Source organism: Neovison vison, chromosome 12 (genome assembly GCF_020171115.1).
Source record: "Neovison vison isolate M4711 chromosome 12, ASM_NN_V1, whole genome shotgun sequence".
NCBI lineage: Eukaryota > Metazoa > Chordata > Mammalia > Carnivora > Mustelidae > Neogale > Neogale vison.
Genome location: NC_058102.1, coordinates 89,097,931 through 89,120,382, shown reverse-complemented (window position 1 = coordinate 89,120,382; position 22,452 = coordinate 89,097,931). Strand labels below are relative to the sequence as shown.

Genomic DNA, 22,452 nt, shown 5'->3' with positions numbered 1-22,452 from the left:
GTTATTATGTGTGTAAATGTTATGTCTTCTTGCTCTATTGAAGCTTTTTTTAATATATAACATCCCTTTTTCTCTTATAAACTCTTTTGATTTAAAGTCTATCTTGTCCAGTGTTAGTATAGTCTATCCTGCTCTCTTTTGGTTAGTATTTGCAGGGAATATCCTTTTCCATTGTTTCACTTTTAATCTATTTGTGTTTACATCTTAGCTGAGTCTTTTGTAGACATCTTATAGTTGGGTCATTTTTTATTTAATCCATTCTGCCAATCTTTTCCCAATCTTTTTTTTGGAGAGTTTAATCCATTTACATTTAAAATAATAACTGAGGGGCTCCGGGATGGTTCAGTTGATTGAGCACATGACTCTTGATTTCAGCTCAGGTCATGGGACCAGGGCTTGCCTTAGGCTCTATGCTCAGCATGGAGTCTGCTTGGGAATACTTGCTCCCTCTTCCTTTGCCCCCTCCCTGTTCATGCTCTCTCTCTCTTTTTAGAATAAAAAAATTAGTACGTTAAAATAATAAAATAATTACTGATAGGAGGACATTTACCTCAGGCATCTTGCTACATATTTTTCTATATACCTTACAGCTTTTTTGTCTCCCATGTACAGAACCGTTCTCTTCTTTTGTGTTTACTTGATTTTTTGTAGTGAAATTTAAATTCCTTTGTCATGTCCTTTTGTGTATATTCTATAACTATTTTCCTGTGGTTACCATGGAGATTACATTTAACATCAGAAAGTTTTAACACTCTGTTTTGAATTTAGACCAGTGTAACTTTAATAACATACAAAAATTCTGCTCCTTCAAAACTGTCTTCTTTCTTTTCAGTTGTTGGTGCCACAGAATTACATATTTATATATGTGTGACCCCAAACATAAGCTAGTAACTTCTTTAATGTATTAAGTCTCTAAAATCATGTAGAAAATAAAATGTGTAGTTACAAACCATTATTTCTTCAAATATTCTGTGTGTCTCTTTCTCTCTCTTCTCCTTCTGGGACTTCCATAATGCATACACTGGCCAACTTGATTGCACCCTTCACATCCCTTAGCCTCTGTTCCATTTTCTTTTATCTTTTTTTTTTCTGTCCTTTAGATTCAATAATTTTCCTTTTCTTCAAGATTACTGATTCTTTCTTCTGCCTGACCAAATCTGCATTTGAATCCCTCAAGTGGATTTTTGTCATTTGTCATTGTACTTTCCAAGTCTTTTTGGTTTTAAGTTTTTTATCTCTTTATTGATATTTCCATTTTGTTTGTACATAAGTTGTTGACTTTCTCCACATTTGCCTTTAGTTCTTTGAGCATCTTTAAGGCAGTTGTTTTAAATTCTTTGTCTGCTAAACCCACCATCAGGTCTTTTCAGGGAAAATTTCTGTTAGTTTATTTTCTCCTTTGAATGGGCCACACTTTCTTGTGTATGTCTTGTGTATCCTTTGTATGCCTTGTGATTTTTTGGGTTGAAAACAGGACACCTGAATCTAATAATGTGGTAGCTCTGAAAATCAATCAGATTCTTCTGCTTCCTCAGGTTGAGTGTTAGTTTTTGTTTCTGCTTTTAATTGTTGCAGGCTGTCTCTGTGCCAAGGATCATCCTGAGGTGTAAACTTGGTCTTCTTGGGTTTTTCTGAGGCTATGCTTTTCCCTGAGCATGCCTGATGACTTTCTAATTCCCGCCCTGCATAAGCCATTATTTTTGGGTTTTTTATTTTTTTTTTTTAAGATTTTATTTATTTGAGAGAGAGCATGAAAGGGCACAAGCAGGGACAGTGGCAGAGGGAGTGAGAGAAGGAGGCTGCCCACTGAGCAGGGAGCCCAACGTGGGGCTCAATCCCAGTACCTTCAGACCTGATCTGAAGGCAGATGCTTTACCAACTGAGCTACCTAGGTGCCCCTGCCATTGTTTTTGAATGGCCTAGTCTTCAAGGTCTAGATACCAAAAGGGGAAAATGAAGGACAACAAAAGGCACCAGCCCTTTGAAGACCTTTCAGCTGTTTGGGAAGCACTTTGCAAAAATGGTGCAACAATGCCACCATCTCTATCTCCAAACCTCTGTGTTCAGAAGCAGCAATCAGAGCAGGTCCCAAATATATGGAAGACAGGGTACCTTTTGCCCACTGTGGCTCCACAATGTGTGTACAAGCTACTCCAGGAACACATATATAACTGTCTGCCATAGGGCAGAGTGGTGGGAGATGGGTAGCTACTACAACGCTAAGAGCTGAAATTGATCAAAATTAACTGCAATTTACCATCCGTGCCTTTCCTTGGAAGTTAGGAGCCTTCAGACTCAAGTTTCAAAATATTTATCTAAGATTCTGCCTGTGCAATTTTGTCTAGGTGGTGACACTGATTTCTGTTATTTCCTACTCTACCGTCTTCCCAGAATCCTCAAACCTCGTTTTAATGTTTAATAAGTTATCAAGTTTGGGTATCACTTTATAATTAAATCAAATGTTAATTCACAAGAAATAATCCTAACTTCATTGTCTTTAAATTCTTAATTAGCCACATCTACATACAGGTATCACTGTCTTTAAGTCTGGACATAGGCCAATAACCATTTGCCAGAGATAGGTGGAAAATGCAGCTACCAGTTAAGGGGAACAGACAAGATGACCTGTTTTCTGAATCTAAAACTCAAGACACAGGGCCTGACAAAAGATTTGAGAATAACTATATGAAAAATCTTATAAGTACATAAAAATTAAGTTCAGAAAAAAAAATTAAATTTAGTTACATTATAAACTTAATGCACTGCCTTTACAAAAGAAGAAAAATCTAATCAGAACTTATCCCTGGAAAGTTAAGCCACATAGTCCCCACATACAGTTGAAAGAAGAGGAAAAAGGGAGGCATTGACCATTGAATGAACCATTCCCAACTTTAATTCTTTGCATATTTTGACCATGATAACATCTCAATAAATGTCTTTTAATAAAATCAGTACATTTTCTTTACATTTAATGTAAATACCAAGTGGTCACATATCAACTTCATACAAGGACACACTTCATGGGTTTCATAATCAGATTTTTAAATATTCACATGTAACAAAAACAAATCACAATCTAAAAATAACATAAATAATAAAAAACACAAGTACAACATAAAAAATACAAAAATGTAATTTATTTACCTTACCTACCAAATGGTTAACTATAAAGTTACAATTTTTGCCTTGGAGTTTAAGGCAGTTTCACTTTTACCACAGTTACTTTTTCTGATCATATGCTAGAATCAGTACCTCCTCTCTTTTATCTGTATTTAATTGATCACATACATTTTACATTTATCCACTTAAGAACTATATTTTCTTCAGATCACAGAAGTTCCATTTATAAAATGTCTTCATATATTTGAGTAATACCGATCACGGTTTTGAAAGTCTCTATGAGCATATCTTGCATAGGTCTTGTTATGTGGGATCCTTCCAAAAGGTTCATGGTCATTGAAACAAGATTCAAAAACTTCATCAACAGCCTTTTGGGCTACCTCTTTGCTGATATTCCTAACAGCCAGGATAGAAAGAATGGCTCTGTCTCGCACACAAGTCTAAGGAGAAAGAAAAGTATATGGCTTTAATTTAAATGACAATTTAAATCATGAAATAATAACATTTTATATAATGTCTGACCACAGTCAGACTTAATTCCCTTTCAAACACTCTTACCCTGTTGGTGAGAATGCCAGCTGGTGCAGCCACTCTGGAGAACACTATAGAGGTTCCTCAAAAAGCTGAGCCTGGGTGGCTCAGTGGGTTAAGCCTCTGCCTTTGGCTCAGGTCATGATCTCAGGGTCCTGGGATCAAGCCCCACATTGGGCTCTCTGCTCGGCAGGGAGCCTACTTCCCCCTCTCTCTCTGCCTGCCTCTATTCCTACTTATGATCTTTCTCTCTCTGCCAAATAAATAAATAAAATCTTTAGAAAAAAAAAGTTGAAAATAGAGCTATCCTACAACCCAGCAATTGCACTAATAGGTATTTACCCCATTGATACAAATGAAGGGCCACCTGCACCCCAATGTTTATAGCAACAATGTCCACAATAGCCAAACTGTGGAAAGAGCCCAAATGTCCATTAATAGATGAATGGATAAAGATGTGGTATTCATATACAATGGAATACTGCTCAGCCATTAAAAAAAAAAAAAAAAGAAATCTTGCCATTTGCAAGGACATGGATGGAACTAAAGGATCTTATGTGTTGGGAGCCTCGTGCCTAGAAGGGGTTAACCCAATACAGCAACAGTTCTTGGGAACCTCTTCAACCAAGGACTTTCACAGGTAGCGAGCTAGAGTGCCACCGTGTCTCCCTGGTGATTGTTGAGAACATTGTAAGGTTTGGCTTGTTGCCATTGCAGCTGCTGTCTCAAGACTAAGCTAATAAGCCTCCTGTGTTTTGAGAATATTGAGTTATGGCCTAAGTGTCCAAACCACGAAGGTCAAGGCTGCCTGATATCTCTGCATGGCCAGCTACTCTCAGGCCAAAAGAGGAAGTAGATGTACAGAAGGCGATTCTCTTACTGTGTGGTATAAATCAGAACTCTGCAAAATAAACTTTGGCACTTGCTTGATACGTTCGCCTGTGTCCCTCCTGTTCCCCACATTCCCTTTCTTCATTCTCCTATCCTTCAACCCTGTTCCCTCTTGTCGTGCCGGCGGCGACACTTATGCTAAGTAAAATAGGTCAATCAGACAAAGATAATTACTCATATGTGGAATTTAAGAAAAAAAACGGGATCATAGGAGAAGGGAGGGAAAAATAAAAGACAAAATCAGAGAGGGAAACAAATCATAAGAGACTTCTTTTTTTTTGTTTTTTTTTACGATTGATTGATTGATTGATTGATTTCAGAGAGGGAGAAAGAACACAAGCAGGGAGGAGGGGCAGAGGAAAAAGGAACAGCGGACCCCCTGCTGAGCAGGGAGCCCAAGGCGGGACTCAGTCTCATGACCCTGGGATCATGACCTCAGCGAAAGGGAGAGGCTTAACCAACTGAGCTACTCAGACGCCCCACCATAAGAGACTCTTAATCAAAGGAAACAAACTGAGGGTTGCTGGAGGGGTTGTCAGTGGGAGGATGTGGTTACTGGGTGATGGACATTAAGGAGGGCATGTGATGTAATGAGCACTGGGTATTATATAAAACTGATGAATCACTGACCTCTCCCTCTGAAACTAATAATACATTATGTGTTAATTACTTGAATTTAAGTTTTAAAAATTCATGGAAAAAGAAGAATTAATTCCCTTTCATATTATTTTATTCATTTCTATCATTCTAAAGTAGAAACAGAACTCTTAAATTATGGAATATGTTTAGCTTGATCTAAAATTATTTAGGTATAAATAAGACCTCCTCCATTTTTTCATCTTTTCCAATAATACAACCAGATGTCATTCTCTGCAGTCCAACAAACAGTAAATCCCAATTTGCAAAAATCAAAAAAACTAACAAACAAACAAAATCTATAAATAAGGTTCTGGTTGGATTTTTGGTAAAATTTCAATAGATTTAAGATATACTTTATTTCTATGCCTTTCTCTTTACTTTGCAGTTGACTAATACTAGATAATCTTTCCTTCAAGAGGGGCATCTCCCATGGAGGCAATAGGAAGCTACACATATATATACACAAAATTTGAAGGTGTCTCAATTTTTCAGGAGAAAAAAATCAAACAACTTTTTTTTTTCCTGAGCATTCTTTGCATGGGTATTAAATTCTCTATTTAAGACAACAAATTATCTAATGTTACATACTAATAGGCTAGAATCTCTCAGTATTCTAAATATGTTAAAAAAAACAGACGGTCCTGGGGTGCCTGGGTGGCTCAGTCGCTTAAGTGTCTGCTTTGGCTCAGGTCATGATCCCAAGGTCCTGGGATCGAGTCCCTCACTGGACTCCCTGCTCAGCGGAGAGTCTGCTTCTCCCTCTCCCTCTGCCTGCCGCTCTGCCTACTTGTGCTCTCTCTTTCTATCTCTCCGTCAAATAAATAAATAAAATCTTAAAAGAAAAAAGAAACAGAAGGTCCTGCAATTCCAATTCTTTTTTCTTTTTTTTTTATTTATTTATTTATTTATTTATTTGAGAGAGAGAGACAGTGAGAGAGAGCACGAGCGAGGAGAAGGTCAGAGAGCGAAGCAGACTCCCCATGGAGCTGGGATCCTGATGTGGGACTCGATCCTGGGACTCCAGGATCACGCCCTGAGCCGAAGGCAGTCGTCCAACCAACTGCGCCACCCAGGCGTCCCTGCAATTCCAATTCTTGGAGAGCTTTAAATCATTTATTTCTCCACAAGCACAAACTAAAGTTCAAAAGAATGGCATCTAACCTTTTCATGAAAAATAACCAGGGACGTCTGGGTGGCTCAGTCGGTTAAGCGTCTGCCTTCAGCTCAGGTCATGATCCCAGGGTCCTGGGATCCCAGGATCCCTAAGATCCCAGGGCCCTATTTGTTGGGGGGCTTGCTTTTCCCTCTCCCTCTGCCTGCCACTTCCCCTGCTTTTACTCGCTCTCGTTTTCTCTCTCTCTCTCAAATAAATAAAATCTTAAAAAAAAAAAAAAAAAACTGGTCCTTACAGCTGTGCAATCTGTCAATCATTCATCTTCTGTGTTTATTTCCTGTTTTACTTCACCCTGGTCAGTATGCCGGAGCTGGAGATGCTCACTGGCATTAGAATATAAACCAGTGCTTCTCTACCTAAGTTACACTAAACACTGATTTAAAAATAAACCCCAGGCGTAAAGGAAGAAGAAAGGATGAACCATATGGAGCTATGACAGCAACTGCCAGAAGAAGACATTTCTCCCTTCCAGGGGAAAAAAAAGATAGCAAAAATTTGTCTCCTAGAGTTAAAGGTTTGGGAGACACATGTATAGACCACAGTTCAGGTTTATCTTTCCAAATGTAATGCACTCCTGTTAAAACTGGCCGATATTACCATATTTTGCAATCGGTTACTGTCATTAATGTCGGTGTCTCTTGGGTACATGCTGTACGAACACAGGGACTCCACTCTCTAAGACTGCTCTCCCTCAACCAGGCTCCCACTACCTCCCTGAACTTTCCCTCCTGTTGCTAGTTCTATTCATTTTCAGCGACAACTACCCAAGGGAAAAAGAGGAGAGAGAGCATCGTCAGGGCTGTGCTGATTCAAAGCTTTGCTATCATGGCCCACAGCCTGTAAAAGTGCCCTACTACTCAGCCCTAACCTGTGCTGTAGGGCAGCCTCTGTTCCGAAAGGTATGACTGTTTTATCTCCAGAATACAAGTCCCAGACTGTGGAGAGCACAGTCCGACAGGCTGTGATTTTGCATCCATTCTTCATTTAACTGCTTCCAAAAGGATCCCAAGAACAAGATCGTATGGTTCTTTTCACTATTAAAATCTCTCACTTAGTCACACAGCTTCCATCATTAAAAAGTAGAATTCGGGTGCCTGGGTGGCTCAGTTGGTTAAGCAACTGCCTTCGGCTCAGGTTTTGATCCCCGAGTCCCGGGATCGAGCCCCGCATTGGGCTCCCAGCTCCACGGGGAGTCTGCTTCTCACTCTGACCTTCTCCCCTCTCATGCTCTCTCTCTCTCTCAAATAAATAAATAAAATCAAAAAAAAAAAAAAAGTGGAGGGCGCCTGGGTGGCTCAGTGGGTTAAGCCGCTGCCTTCGGCTCAGGTCATGATCTCAGGGTCCTGGGATCGAGTCCCGCATCGGGCTCTCTGCTCAGCAGGGAGCCTGCTTCCCTCTCTCTCTGCCTGCCTCTCCATCTACTTGTGATTTCTCTCTGTCAAATAAAAAAATAAAATCTTTAAAAAAAAATAAAAAATAAAAAATAAAAAAAAAAAAGTGGAACTCAGCTCCATCCATTTGGCTTCCACGGGACACGTTCTGTATTCTCCCCATAGAAGTAGTTCTTTCACATTTCAAATACAAAATGTACTTTGTGCGTTATTTCCACTCCTAGCACTCTGGACGGTTAAGTGATTCATATGTTAGTTTTACCTGATGGTGTTGTTTCAATCCAAAATGCAATCTGAATATTTCATTTATAAGTGAGCAGTCTCCACTAAGGTTAGCAGCTCGAACCTATCACAGAGACAGAGGCAAACAGAAAGAAAGTAAGTTCTCCTGCTCTATAAAAGGTTTTATAAAAGAATTTAAAATTAGCATGTCTTTCTGAGACTAGAGTATCCATTGGACCTTTTTCAAGAATGTCTTGAACTCTGACATAAGAACTATTTTAAGTTATTCTTACGTTAAGAAAAAGAGCAGATATCCATGAGCTGGGCTAGACAATGCAAAATAAACTGGGGGTTGGGGGAAGGCCAATCGTTTATCAAAGGAAATTTTCAAAACTTCACACCATAACCTTATTGAAAGAACTAATTTCTTCTGAAACCAGAAGCCAAAAATTTGGACCTCAGAGTTAAAGTCCATGCTCTCCACAAAAAACAACATTTCTAGAAATTACCAAAAGGACTGCAAAATAGCATTCTTTCAAAGATCTACAAACTGAATTTCAACGTAAGCTTAAACTTAAATGTATCAGCATCTAAGACACTTTGAGAATAGGAACCTCCCGCCCTTGGCCCAAAACAATGAAACTCTCTTGGAACCTCCCTTAAACCTGTATAAACTCATGCCTTCCTCCAGGGCCTCAACTGTCCTTTGAAAACTTAAGTTGTTGAAACTGAAGCAAGAATATTCCAAGCACAAGAACACACTGGAGCTAGCTGACAGGCCTTCATTTCCCTAGCACCCAAGGGAGAGACCTATTTAAAAACTCGGGTTTCACCTCTACTCTCCAAATAGTAGGAGGTGTAATTAGATGCAGTGGGGCTGCTTACTAATTTCAAAGGAAAAAGAAAATAATCTAAGTTACAAAGTGTACACTTACATTTATATATATATATATATATACATTTTATATATATATATATATATTTTTTTTTTTTTACTTCTCAGCACATTGCACTCTTCAATTACTGAAATGCAAGTATTAAGTACATATGACTCTCTAAGAGCATAAATATATTGCCCCTCTGAGAGCAACCCAAAGTGCTTAGCAGTAAAAAAATTTTATGTCGTATTTTTGAGACTAAATGTTTTACTCAAGGGCAAGCAAGGCGCTCCGCCTATGGAAGGCAGCACAATAGGCTGGTTAAGAACCCTGGTTATAATCCTGTCTCTGCCATGTACTAACCACGAATCTCAATCAATGCCTCCCTTTCGACACGTGTGACATGTTGATCATAGCATCTACCTGGATGGACTGTTCAGTAGACTCAGGGAGAATGCACAAAAGGAACAGTGTTTGGCACAGTCTTCAGCCAGAGTTAACTAGCATTAGTTTTTATATTATAGAGTTGATTCCACAGGGAAAAATGGTTATTTGGTTAAGTGGTTAAAAATTATTATTATATACCACATATAATAATATATGTCATATATTATTATATATGTAAGATATATATTGTTGGGTCGGTGGGCTCCGGGAGTGCAGGAGGAACAATAGAAATGACCGTCGGCTCCGGAGGCTCCGTGCAGGAGCAGCAATGGAAATGACCACCACAGGGTCACCGCCAGACCCCCACGGGGTCTCGCCGCTGTCTTCCAGCCTACCCCCCCTTCCTTAACCCTTGACTCTCCCGCCAAAAGGATGTATGCCCAGGTCACGTCTCCATAGGTAACTCCATAGATACCTATGCAGGAGACAGATAAAAGACCCCCGCCAACTCCCTCCCAGCGCAACTTCCACCACTGCTTTCCAGAGTCGTGGAACCTCCCCCGAGAGTGCCCACCTCCTTCCGGTGCAACTTTCTTGGCTCCCTGTCTCCTGGGCCCTGAAACTTCACTGAAGAGTGCCTTTAATAAACCTTGCCTTGATCATATGGTTTCACTTATTTGTGGAGCATAACAAACAGCATGGAGGACATGGGGAGATAGAGAGGAGAAGGGAGTTGGGGGAAATTGAAAGGGGAGGTGAATCATGAGTGACTATGGACTCTGAAAAACAATCTGAGGGTTTTGAAGGGGGGGGTCGGGGTACCAGGTGGTGGGTATTATAGAGGGCACGGATTGCATGGAGCACTGGGTGTGGTGCAAAAATAATGAATACTGTTATGCTGAAAATAAAAAATAAATTAAAAAAAAGAAATTTTAAAAATAAAAAAAAATTTTTAAAAGAAAGAAAAATAATAAAAATAAAAAAAATAAATAAAAAAGAAATAAACCTTGCCTTGCACCCACTTCGCCTGGTGTCATGTTTATCTCGCCTATAAAACCTTACATATATTATATACTAATGTATATGAAATATATGTATTATATACTAAAAATGGTTATTATAGAGTCATTACTATCACTAAGACTTAAAAGTTATCATTAAGATAATTCAAAGAAGATACTTAAAATATCTCTTGTTGTGTCTCAAAGCTGTGTTCAGGAATTAAAAATGGACATCTAAGAGTGACATGAACCATGATGGGAGGAAAAGGAGTATGTTTAAGTAAATTATACTTCAACTAGTTTGTTTGTTTGTTTTAAGATTTATTTATTTGAGGGGGAAGTGAGGGGCAGAAGAAGACAGAGTCTTAGACATTATACTTCAATTAAATGTTCAAACCAGAGTGTTTCAGGGGGAGAAAGTATCTTTTTATAATAAAACTCACTTCAGAGCAGGCCAAATGTCTGACGTCAGTGAACCAGTTGACATGAGCGCGACAGTGATCAAAGGCATGAATGAGCTCATGGGTGACCACTCTGTTCATATGGGCCTGATTACGGATGTTGTTCTGGCACAAAACAATCTAGGAGGGACCAAAATAAGAGAAGTTCCATTATGTCTAACACCTACTCACCTTCTGTAACTCCCATCTTCTCTCTGGTATGAGATGGCTCAGCAGCTTAGAGAGCCTCCACCCAATATCCTCCCTCAACCCCACACCTACCCATCCATCAAGGCCTGGTCCTAACGTACATGCCCCACTTAGCGCTCTCAGTAACCAACTTCTCCCTGTTGTCTCTGAACTACAGTAGCACTTAAATGCCATCCTTGGTGGGCTACTGGACTCCATAGCATCATACTAGGAGTGGGCTTTGGAATGAAGCAAATTCCAACACCAGCCCCACTCCTTACTAACTTGGTGACCTTGGGCAAGTTTCTTAACCTCTTTGCACCTCAGTTTCCTCAACTATAAAAAGGAGATAATTAGAGCACCTACCTCATAGAATTGTGAGAATTAAATGAGAATACATGTCAACTGCTTCTTATCAAGTTTCTGAATGAGCAATGAATCAACAATGAATGACCACCACTGTCTCATTCTACTAGAATTGCCAGGGAAAATCCTCAGAAAGACCTTCAGAAAGAAGTACAAAAAGCCAACAGCTCACAGAGCAGGACCCTATAAGAGTAATAAAGACATGAGAGGGATCCTAATAATGACAGTTACCATTTATTGTGTACTTACTATGAGCCAGACACAAGGATACATGCCCACTATTTTATATACATTCATCCAACACTCATCTTTCAACTAATATTTCTAGAGACCTAATAGTAGATTTATACTCTACTTAGAATTTATAATCTATAATTATAATTTCTAATGTATAATCTATAAATGGTGCTAGAAATTAATCAACTATTTACCAAAATCTTTAAATATATGACATGACAGCTGTCATGAAGAAGAATCCAGGATGTCATGAGGACATACAATAAGAATGCCTGACCTGGTCTAGAGGATTGGGAAAGGGATCTCTGCAGAAGGAATTTTTAAACTGGGATCTCATGGATAAACAGGAGTTAAATTTGAGAGGTGGGGAGGGGAGCATTCCAGACAGAGCAACCTGTGCAAAGGCAAGGAGTGCTGAAGTTCTAGAAGGTCTGAGAAGCTGAAAGCAGGCCTATACTGCTGTAGCACAGAGCTATAGGGGACAGGCACAGGATAAGGCTGGTGAGGTTGGCTAGAGCCAAATCACTCTTTATCCTGAGAACAGTGGAAGTCACAGAAAGGGAGGAGTGAAACAGGGTGGTGCTTTTGTTTATCCTTTTGACTACAGTGGGGAAAATAAGCAGAAGATGATCAAAACTGGATGCAGAGAGACTTCCTGAAGGTTAAAGAAGTATTCTACGCAACAGGTAATGGTATTTGAGCAGGGATAGTGAGATGCCTCCCCAAAAAATACTTAGGAGATAAACAGGACAAAAAGTTGGTGATGGATGTAAAATATGGAAAAGGAATTAGAGATACAAAGATGATCTCTATATTTCTGGCTTGGGTAAGAGGTTGGGAGGTGGTAAAATTCACTGAGATATGCAAAATTACAACACAAAGTTGGATGGGGATAGGGGATGGTATAAACCATCAATTTGGACTTGGGCAAATCTGTGAGGTCTCAGGTGCCTTTAAGACATCCAAGTGTAGGTGTGAAGTGCCATTTGGATATATAGATGTTAAGTTCAAAAGAGAGCTCCGATCTAAGGAAATAAATGAGATCCCCTTGGCAAACTGTAGAGGAAGAGAAGAAGGGAATCTAACATCAAGGATTAAGAGACTTCAACATTTAGCAGCTGATAGAGGAAGGTGAGCTAGCAAAAGAGCAACCAGAAAAGTGTCACATACCAGGGACCAGGGGAAGAGAGTGTCTGGCATTACCCATGAAAGCATCTGGCATTACCCGCAAAAGCCAAGGGTACGCATGCTATATGACCCAGCAATTCTGCTTCTAGACGAATACCTAGGAGTAACTTCTGCACATGTGCTCCGGGAAAAAAGGTGAGAAATATTCACAGCAGCATTGTTCATAATAACAAAGTCAGAAACAATATTAAGTATGGCTAACTGCTGTATACAGATACAGTGGAGGACTATGTAACAGTCCAACTATGGAAAAGAGAGCTGTGTACAACATGAAAGAATCTCAACAAAATAATGGTTACAGAAGACTCTGTGTTGTATGATTTCATCAAACTACAAAGTATTCCATGCATAAAACTTAAAAGCCAGGCAACTAAATAACATATTGTTTGACTGTACATGTCTATGATAAAACCATTAAGAAAAGCAGGAAATGACTATCACAAGAGTCAGAATAAGAAAGGGAGAGGAAATGTGATCCAAGAGTGGGGCACATTCTTCTGAAGTCCTGGCAATGTCCTATTTCTCAAGTCTGGGTGGCAGTTACAAAGGTACTCATTTTATTACTACAACCAAAAGCATGCACACAGGTTTCTTACTCTTCTGTATGAATGAGACAGTTCATGATACAAATTAGAATTAAAAAAAAAATAAAAGGTGAAAGTACCCAACTATGCTCAACACTGCTGAGAAGTAAGCTGAAAGTTCGAAATGTCCACTCTATTTAGCCCCAAGGGAGAAATGAAGTCACCAAGACCCATTTTGAGAGCTGCAAGTATTGTTATTATCATTTTACAAATGAGGAAACTGAGAATAAGGCAAATAACTTGCCCAAGCCCCACAGCTAATAAGCAGGGGAAGTAGATTTGAACTCAACTCTACCAGACTCCAAAACCCAGACCTTTCACACTTAATGTTATGTTTCTTTTTCTCATTATTACTACAAAATACCTATAAATAACCAAAATACATATGAAATTCCCCAGGGGGAAACAACTAAGTATTATCAAACAGGGTTGTATCTTCAAGATGGAAGGTGTTACTTATAAAAACTTCATCTACCCTCATCACATGCCCTAATTCTTCTACCATCTCCAAGATGCTGCCAAAACCCTCTGATTACTTAAAACTTTTATTGAATGCTCTCTATGCCTACTATGATAAGCACCTTACACAAGGTATCTCATTTAATTCTCATAACTATACTATAAGATAGATACAATCACTACCCATATTTTCCAGATGAGAAAACTTACTCCCCTAGTCGAAAATGTTCTAAGATGTATCAGCTCAGCATTCAAAGCCTCCCACCATATGGCTTTCCTTTTCTTCCAATCCTATTTCCCCGTATTCTCCACACATTCCTGTCCCCCAGCTATGTTAGACAACACGCCACTCTCCAAATACACCTTGTCCTTTCCCAACACACCACCTTTGCTCATGCTACCCCTTCTTTGGGTAAGAGTCTTCATCTTCTTTGCCACAGAAGCAGCTTTATACCCTCTAGCTGAATCTGTAGTTGTCTTGCAATCACCTTACCATCCCATGGTGGTAATAACACCCCCCTAAAATAGTTTAACCTGCCTAACTTTATCATTGTCTTATCTCCCCTAGGAGAGCATAAGCTCCTGAAGAGTAAGAACCATAACTATTCACTTTTTCAATCTTACATAAAGTCTACAGAATGGCCAGCATGCTAAGGTCCTTGGCAAATATCAGGAAAGAGAACAACTTGGCAATAATGCCTACCTGAGATGTTGACGCATCAAAGCCTCCGCTGACATTGCCATTACAGTCTTCACAAGAAAAGTGTCTTTCTCTGTTAACAGCACTAAAAGGCAAGAAAGCATTAAAGATAAAATGTCCAAAAGCAGTGTGCACTCAGTGCAGGGGAAACAGCCCTGGGCAAGGAGTCAGGAGCCCCTTGTCATAAATCCCCTCTACCACTAACACACAGGAAATCTTGGGAAGCCTTCAGGACTAAACTGTCTCACCTATGATATAAGGAAATCATCCCTGCAAAATCTACCCTAGTTCAAATTCCATGACATGGTTCCATAAAGCATTTGGTCCACTGATTAAGACCATATTGGGAATACCCTGGAGTTGCTCCCCTCGGGCCAGAAAGTCACCTCCCTAATCTCCTCCAAGTTAAACAACCCCTGGAAGGCTCCTGCATAACGAGCTGAGATTTCTTCTCCACAAAGGACAATGCTGGGGCTGGAAGAGAGGAAAAGCCAGGTTTGGCAATTACTTACAAGACTTTATGTGTGGTCTTTACTAAACAACGGAGATGAATGGTAAAGCCAGAGATTTACAGTTAGGACAGAAGGTATATGCAGAGATCAAGACCTACCTGGAAAGAATACAGCCCATCCCCACCACCTACCACATGGAAAAGGTTTTGTGGCCTGAAGTAAAAACCTATAAGTAGTTCTAGTATGGGGTTTTTATGTTTTCAGCAGCCTGAATAGAGACCAGCACTTTAAAAACATTTACTTACCAACCTGAGTGCTTCATGGCATCAAGCAGAAGTTTGACATAGGGATCTAAAAAGATATTGATTCAATTAAGCATGCTAATTGGAAAAAATAGCACCAATTAAATTATCCAAAAAGCAGTAAATTATCAAAAAGTAACTCACAAATCTTAATGAAGTAATACTATCTTAAAAGTGGTAAAAATGGATATGAAAAGACAAGCTTAAATTAACATAAAAACAAGTCTTCAATGAGCTAAAACACTGATACAAATACCAAGATGGGTACTACTGAACATCTTCAATAATACCAAAAATGATTTGAAAGCTCTTTTTTAGTTACATGATCAAAAACAGCATACTAAAGCACATACCAAAAGAATGAGGGAGTTTGGGGCCACATCCATAGAAAGGAACAGTAGCACAGTATCCAGATTAGAAGGTAGTTACAGAGCCCCACCGGCATCTTTCCTGGTCAGACCACAGGCTAACAGAATCCCATTCTGAGTACCACACTCTAAACAGGACCTGCCAACTGAAGCTCTCCACGAGAGAAGGCAGCCAGAACAGTACAGGACTTTGTTCAGTAAGAAGCAAGAAAGGAGTTGTGGATTTGGAAAGAATACAAAACTGAACTAGGACCACAATGGCTTCAGGTTTTGAAGGAGTGCCACGTGGAAATAGATCCCATCAACAGTTCTCCAGAGGACAGAACAAGGACCAAAGAGCAGAAGTTACAGTATGAGAAAGGATTTTTCCAACAATTAAAGCTGTTAATAAAAATACAAGTGGCCTCAAAGAGCCTCAAAGAATCAGTAACCTGTTCCAGCAGAGGTCTATAAGCTCTCTGGTCAGTGATGGCTCAGAGGTTTTCCTATATGGGGTGGAAAGGCCTAGATGACTCCCGAGGGCCCTTCTACGCAGCCATAAGCCTGAGATAATTGCAGGAAAGAACAACAAACCCAAATGCCTCTAATATTAACTTCTCACATAGGGGTCTCGACTGAGTGTACAAATGGGCAGAGTATTATATGAAGTAAGCAAAAAAATTAAAAAAGAAAAGAAATCAAGGTTGGTTTTTTTTTAAGGGTTGAAAGCAAAAACAAGTGAGTAAAAAAAGTAATGAGAGATGAAAAAGGCATAGGTTACTACTTTAGTAACCTGCCCCCCTCTTAAGAGTGTTAACAGTAATACAATTATTAGTAATAAGAAGAGTGTGTGTGTGTATGTGTGTGTGTGTGTGTGTGCCAAGTGTCAGGAACCGTATCAAGTTCATTATTATTCAAGCAACTAAGAGAGCCTTACAAAGTTAAAGTGGATTCCAAAATCTATAGTCCTCTTACTAAAAAATAATCATAACAATAATAATTGTAGGGAGGGTGGGGCGGGTCTGATACTTCAAATAAGACCTGCAGTATTTTAAATGGATTTACGGGGTGCCTGGGTGGCTCAGTGGGTTCAAGCCTCTGCCTTCGGCTCAAGCCCGGAGTCGGGCTCTCTGCTCAGCGGGGAGCCTGCTTCCCCCTCTCTCTCTCTCTGCCTGCCTCTCTGCCTGCCTCTCTGTGTACTTGTGATCTCTCTCTCTGTCAAATAAATAAATAAAATCTTTAAAATGGATTTACTTTGGGGCACCTGGATGGCTCAGTGGGTTAAAGCCTCTGCCTTCTGCTCAGGTCATGATCCCAGGGTCCTGGGATCGAGCCCCACATCGGGCTCTCTGCTCTGCAGCAAGCCTGCTTCTCTTCCTCTCTCTCTGCCTGCCTCTCTGCCTACTTGTGATCTCTGTCTGTCAAATAAATAAATAAAATATTAAATAAAGTAAAATGGATTTACTTTAATGAAAAAGGGAACAAAGATCTCCCTGAGGCTCAGTCCTAGGAACAGCATAGTTAAGTTACAGGTTGATGCTTTAATACCACTTAACACTTCTCTCAACATCCCTTCAGGGGAGCGTTGAGGCCTGTAAATTCCTCCTGGGGCTCATGGTCAGCCCACCACCACCTTCACATTCTACCTCCATATCTCCTCCACTGTTTGTCTCTTCCACTGTAAGCAGTTATCCATTACTCAGCTCCTGAGTATGCTCACACTTACCATTCATAAAGCCTATTCCTCATGGGTAGGCTTTTTATCCCTACCCATTTTTGTGTGTGTGTGCAGATAAGGATAGAGGGGATCAGAGAGTTAAGTCAGTCTTCTACACCTGATAAGGAGAGGGACCAGGATTTGAACCCACATCTAACTCTGCAGTCCATGTTCTTTCCACTATGTTCCACTTCATAAAAGGTATAGTCCTGGTCCCTACCCATCTTTGTATTTCCCCACACCAGAACCTAGGAGGCATTCAATATACATTTCCAAGTGAATACAACCTCATGATTCCATTACCACTCTTCTTCCCACCCCCCTGAGTCCCAAATAAGAAGATTGGAGAATCTTCAGGTGATTGACTTTTGAACTATAATGGGCAGCTATGAGATAGCAACCTTGCTTTAGGACCAACAGGTTTAAGACTTTTTATTTTCTAAATATACCTGAAGTAAACTTAGAAAATCCATATATCAATGTAAAGGAGTTAAGAAATCTCTAGTGCAATGTCCCTGGGACTAGAGAAATTGGTCAGCAGGTAGGTGTGTCCCCTATTTAACCCACAGCAGCAGTTCTTGACCCTTTGCGGGTCGGGCCTTTTTGGAATATGATGAAGTTCCCCAGAAAAATGCATTCAGATGTATACACACAGGATTTCATAGCCTATTTCAGAGGTTTCCACACTCGGAAGCCCATCTATGTATGAAGGTTAAGAGCCCCTCGCAATGAAGAACGGTTTGCAAAACTGCTTTTGTGCCCTCAGCAGTCACGCCTTAATTAACGTGACTCTTTACAACGTTGCTTCACCAGGACTATGAAGTCCTCACACCACTGCATAATTTATATAAGAAATCGAAGGACCTGGGGCGCCTGAGTGGCTCAGAGGGTTAAGCCTCTGCCTTTGGCTCAGGTCTTGATCCCAGGGTCCTTGGATCGAGCCCCGCATCGAGCTCTCTGCTCAGTGGGGAGCCTGCTTCCTCCTCTCTCTCTGCCTGCCTCTCTGCCTACTTGTGATCTCTCTCTGTGTCAAATAAATAAATAAAAATAAAAATAAATTTTAAAAAGAAATCAGAGGACCTGTCAGATCAGTGCCTGTGACTGAAAAAGGCAAACTCCCATCCAACTCCTTCCTCATTCCACAAGCAAGAGTAGGACTGAACACGGCGTCAACACCTCCTCTAATAAGGCAAACTGAGGCCCCACCTGCTCCCCGTCCCCGCCGCCACTCCCGCTCCAAAACGCTGAATCTACCTAGACCCTACGCAGAGGTGCCTGAACTCTGCTCATGGGGCTGAACCCAGAGACCCCTGCCCTGCGGGTCTCAGACACCATCCGGGCCCACCAGCCGACCCCCGGCACCCGGGCCACGGCTCCTACTTGTCTCCAGAGTCTTCAGGAGCATAAGCTGGCACTTCTGGTTGTTGGTGAAGAAGCTGGAAAGGAACCCTTGCCCGGGCTTCCCCTCAGCCAGCCGCTCGGGTAGGACCTGGCACGCGACGTGTTGCTGCTGCAGCTGTTCCTCCGCCGCGGGACCCGGCGGGCGCTCGTCCGCAGCTCCTGCCATGCCGCCCGGGGACCTCGCCGCCGCCTCACCTCCCGCCTCGGGCGGCGGGGGATGAGATCCGGGAAAGGCAACAGCCCTCCAGCCAACCTGGCCGCGCCGAACCTCCTTCCGCCCAGCCCACCGGGCCCCAGATAGGGCGACGGCCGCAGAGCTCGTAGGAGGACGTTGGGACGGCTGGGCCTCCGAGCACTGCAATGGACGCGGGGCGGGGCGAGAGCGCGGGTGGGGCGGGGCGAGAGCGCGGGTGGGGCGGGGCGAGAGGTGCGGGAAGGAATGGAGGCGGGGCTCCAGATCCCCGCGGAGGGAGTCAAACCTGGGCGCTGCACTGGCTGGCGTCTGTCTCCAAGGCTGCTGTGGGCTTCGCTGGGAACCCTCAGCGTGGTTGGCGGATCCTCATAAGCATAGTTCCGCAGCCCACCTCCTCGTGGACACTCAATCCTCAGTACTGGCCACTAAAGTCCCCTCACGCTCCGAAGGTCTCAGGCATCCTCCCACTCCCTGACTTTTTTTTTTTTTTTTAATATTTTATTTATTTGACAGACAGAGATCATAGATAGACAGAGAGACAGGCATAGAGAGAAGGGGGAAGCAGGCTCCCTGCTGAGCAGAGAGCCCCACGTGGGGCTTGATCCCAGGACCCTGAGATCATGACCTGAGTGAAGGCAGAGGCTTAACCCACTGAGCCACCCAGGGACCCCCACCACTCCCTGACTTTTCCACCAGCAGGCCAGTTGCAATCTGGCCCACCCATCTCCTGATGTCCCAAGCCATTTCCAAAGCAGTGCTTTTCAGAAAAGTTTGAAAGCTGCCATTATAATTACTGGTCCTATCAGTATCTTCAAATTTTTTTCTACCTCACCTGGGCCCAATGGCCCACCCTGCACTCTTGTCACCCCAAATAACTTTATGCTAACAAAACACAACCAGTTTACTTCTACCTCCAACCCTTAATTCACTTCCATTTTCAAGCCCCTTTACTCAGTCCTTATGATCCAGGTCCTGATCAAATCTACCTATCCCACAGGGCTTTCCCAGATACCTTAATCAAAATTATTCTCTCCTGATCTCCCAAGGTACAAAGTACTCTGCATCTTTTATCATTTTCATCACAACCTGCCGGGTTTTAACTAATTAGTATTTCTCATTTTCCACTAAATTTTTTTAAGATTTTATTTACCTATTCGAGAGAGAGAAACAGACACAGAGAGTGCACAAACACAGGGAAGGGCAGAAGGAGAGGGAGAAGCAGACTTCCCACTGAGTGGGGGCTAGATCCCAGGTTCCTGTGCTCTCAACCGGAGCCAAAGGTACACAGTCAACCAACTGAGCCACCCAGGCACCCCTCTTTTTCCACGAAATTACTCAGTTCAGTTCACGCATTTATTCAGCACCTACTAAGATGGCCCAAACATAATGGCAGAGACTGAGGAAACAATAATAAGAGAATTGATGAGGTTGAAGAGGAGCATATGCTTTATGTGAGAAATGTATAGAAATAATATAGGCTCAAGAGACCTTGAGGATTATGAACAGTGCTTTATGTGTCATGGATGCTTAATAAATATCTTGATTGAATGCAAATCAAAACCACAATAAGATATCACCTCACACCTGTTAGAATGGCTAATTATAAAAAAAAAAAAAGACAAGAAATAACAAATGTTGGTGAATAGGTGGAGAATAGAGAACACTTGTGCACTATTGATGGGAATGTAAATTAGTGAAGCCACTCTGAAATACAGTATAGAGATATTTCAAAAAATTAAAAATAGGACTACCATATGATCTAGTAATTCCACTTCTGGGTATTTACCCAAAGAAAACAAAACACTAATTTGAAAAGATAACATCCATCTCATGTTCACTGCAGCATTGTTTACAATAGCTAAGATATGGAAGCAAACTAGGTGTCCATTGATGAATGAATGAAGAAACCGTGGTATTTTAAAAAAAATGGAAAACTGTTCAGTCGTTAAAAAAAAAAATGAAATCTTGCCACTTGCAGCAACATGGCATTCGTATTGATCAGGAAGTGGTAAAAGCACTAATTTGTAGTGGATTTAATCAAGGATACATGCTGTGATCACAAAGATAACCATTAAAAGAACAGCATTAAAGGGCAAAACTAATGCACTAATGAGGGGGGAAATGAAAAATAAGCAAATTGGATGGGATGCTAGGATTATTCATCATTTGAAATTTGAAATATTACAAAACTACAAACACCTCCTACATACAGATTGCTAAAATTATAATAGTTTTCTTAAACCACTTTTTATTGAGTTAACCTTGGATACATTACTTCTAACCTCCACTACAACCCTATAAGATAAGTATTAATATCACTATTTTGCTGATCAAAAAAAAAAAAAAGTGGGTTTCAGCCATATTGAATAATTTATCCAGGACCACACAGCCAACTTTTAATCTATTTAAGGAACTAAAACATAAACATATAGAAAACTACACTATTAGAGTTATTGTAATGGGTCCACAATACTCAGGAAAGGCTAGATGGAGAAGATGGGCCCTGACATTGACCATATCCTGTAAGCACATGAAATACTATTTGAAATATCATTCAGCTAAATGAATAAGAAAATAAATGCAAATTAAAAGCTGTAATTTTGCCCTACCAAATTAACAAACTTTTTTTTTTCAACATTCATCACTGAAGGCAACAAAGAAAACTAGGAAAAATATGCCAAAATATGATCAGTAGTTGCCTAGGTATTGGGATATTTTTATTATATTCTGAATTTTCCTAGTGTTCACAATAAGCATGTATTACCTTTGTAATAAGAAAAGTAAACTTTAAAAAATTGAATAAGCTTTCAGCGCAATTTGTGTAACTTCATCCCTTTATAGTATAAAGACATAGAGTGGAATGGAAAGGTGTTAGGAGAGCAATAACGAAGTGCAAATACAAAGGACTAGGTTAAAAAGAGAAAAGTAATGACCACAAATAAGAGTATGGGCAAAGATTTTAGCTAACGGCAGCACTAATTAAGAGCAAAAAGGATAGAAAATTTCAATGTCCGAGAGATACAATGGAATACATGAAACCATGTTGTTGTAGCCTTTTTAAGTATATTCATAAAAATTAAGTTACAAATCGACATAAATGTGATTCCATTTTGAAATCTCATTTGCTATATGCATGGAAAGGGTCTAGAAGACTGCTCCAGTGTTCACAGTGGTTATTTCTATGTGGATGAGATTTGGGTGTTTTGTTTCCTTTTGTGCTTCTGTTCGTTTTCTAAAGCAAAAATTGTTGCTTTTTTATTGGAAGTTTTTAAAATATATCATAGCTATACATGAAGTTGCTATCATTTTAAAGTGCTTTCCATCTTTCAGCTTTTTTTTTCCAATTTATTTATTTTCAGAAAAACAGTATTCATTATTTTTTCACCACACCCAGTGCTCCATGCAAGCTGTGCCCTCTATAATACCCACCACCTGGTACCCCAACCTCCCACCCCCCCACCCCCCGCCACTTCAAACGCCTCAGATTGTTTTTCAGAGTCCATAGTCTCTCATGGTTCACCTCCCCTTCCAATTTACCCAAAAGCACATACCCTCCCCAATGTCCATAACCCTACCCCCCTTCTCCCAACCCCCCTCCCCCCAGCAACCCACAGTTTGTTTCGTGAGATTAAGAGTCACTTAT

The 22,452-nt window shown here is 40.8% G+C and overlaps 1 protein-coding gene across 2 annotated transcripts; it reads right to left on the bottom strand.

Moving 5' to 3' along the window:
* Positions 1–2,875: 2,875 nt before the first annotated feature.
* Positions 2,876–18,961, bottom strand: ATP23 (ATP23 metallopeptidase and ATP synthase assembly factor homolog). 2 transcript variants are annotated; one of them, XM_044227870.1, is made up of 6 exons: positions 18,596–18,961; positions 15,155–15,200; positions 14,401–14,482; positions 10,678–10,815; positions 8,009–8,092; positions 2,876–3,560 (listed from the first exon to the last, which is right to left on the bottom strand). In XM_044227870.1, the coding sequence occupies exons 1-6, from the start codon at positions 18,780–18,782 to the stop codon at positions 3,357–3,359; spliced, it is 741 nt and encodes a 246-aa protein (XP_044083805.1). In that variant the 5' UTR covers positions 18,783–18,961; the 3' UTR covers positions 2,876–3,356. The 2 variants fall into 2 exon arrangements, with proteins under 2 accessions (XP_044083805.1, XP_044083804.1); XM_044227869.1 differs by lacking the exons at positions 14,401–14,482; positions 15,155–15,200; positions 18,596–18,961 and adding an exon at positions 11,230–11,346.
* Positions 18,962–22,452: the final 3,491 nt, after the last annotated feature.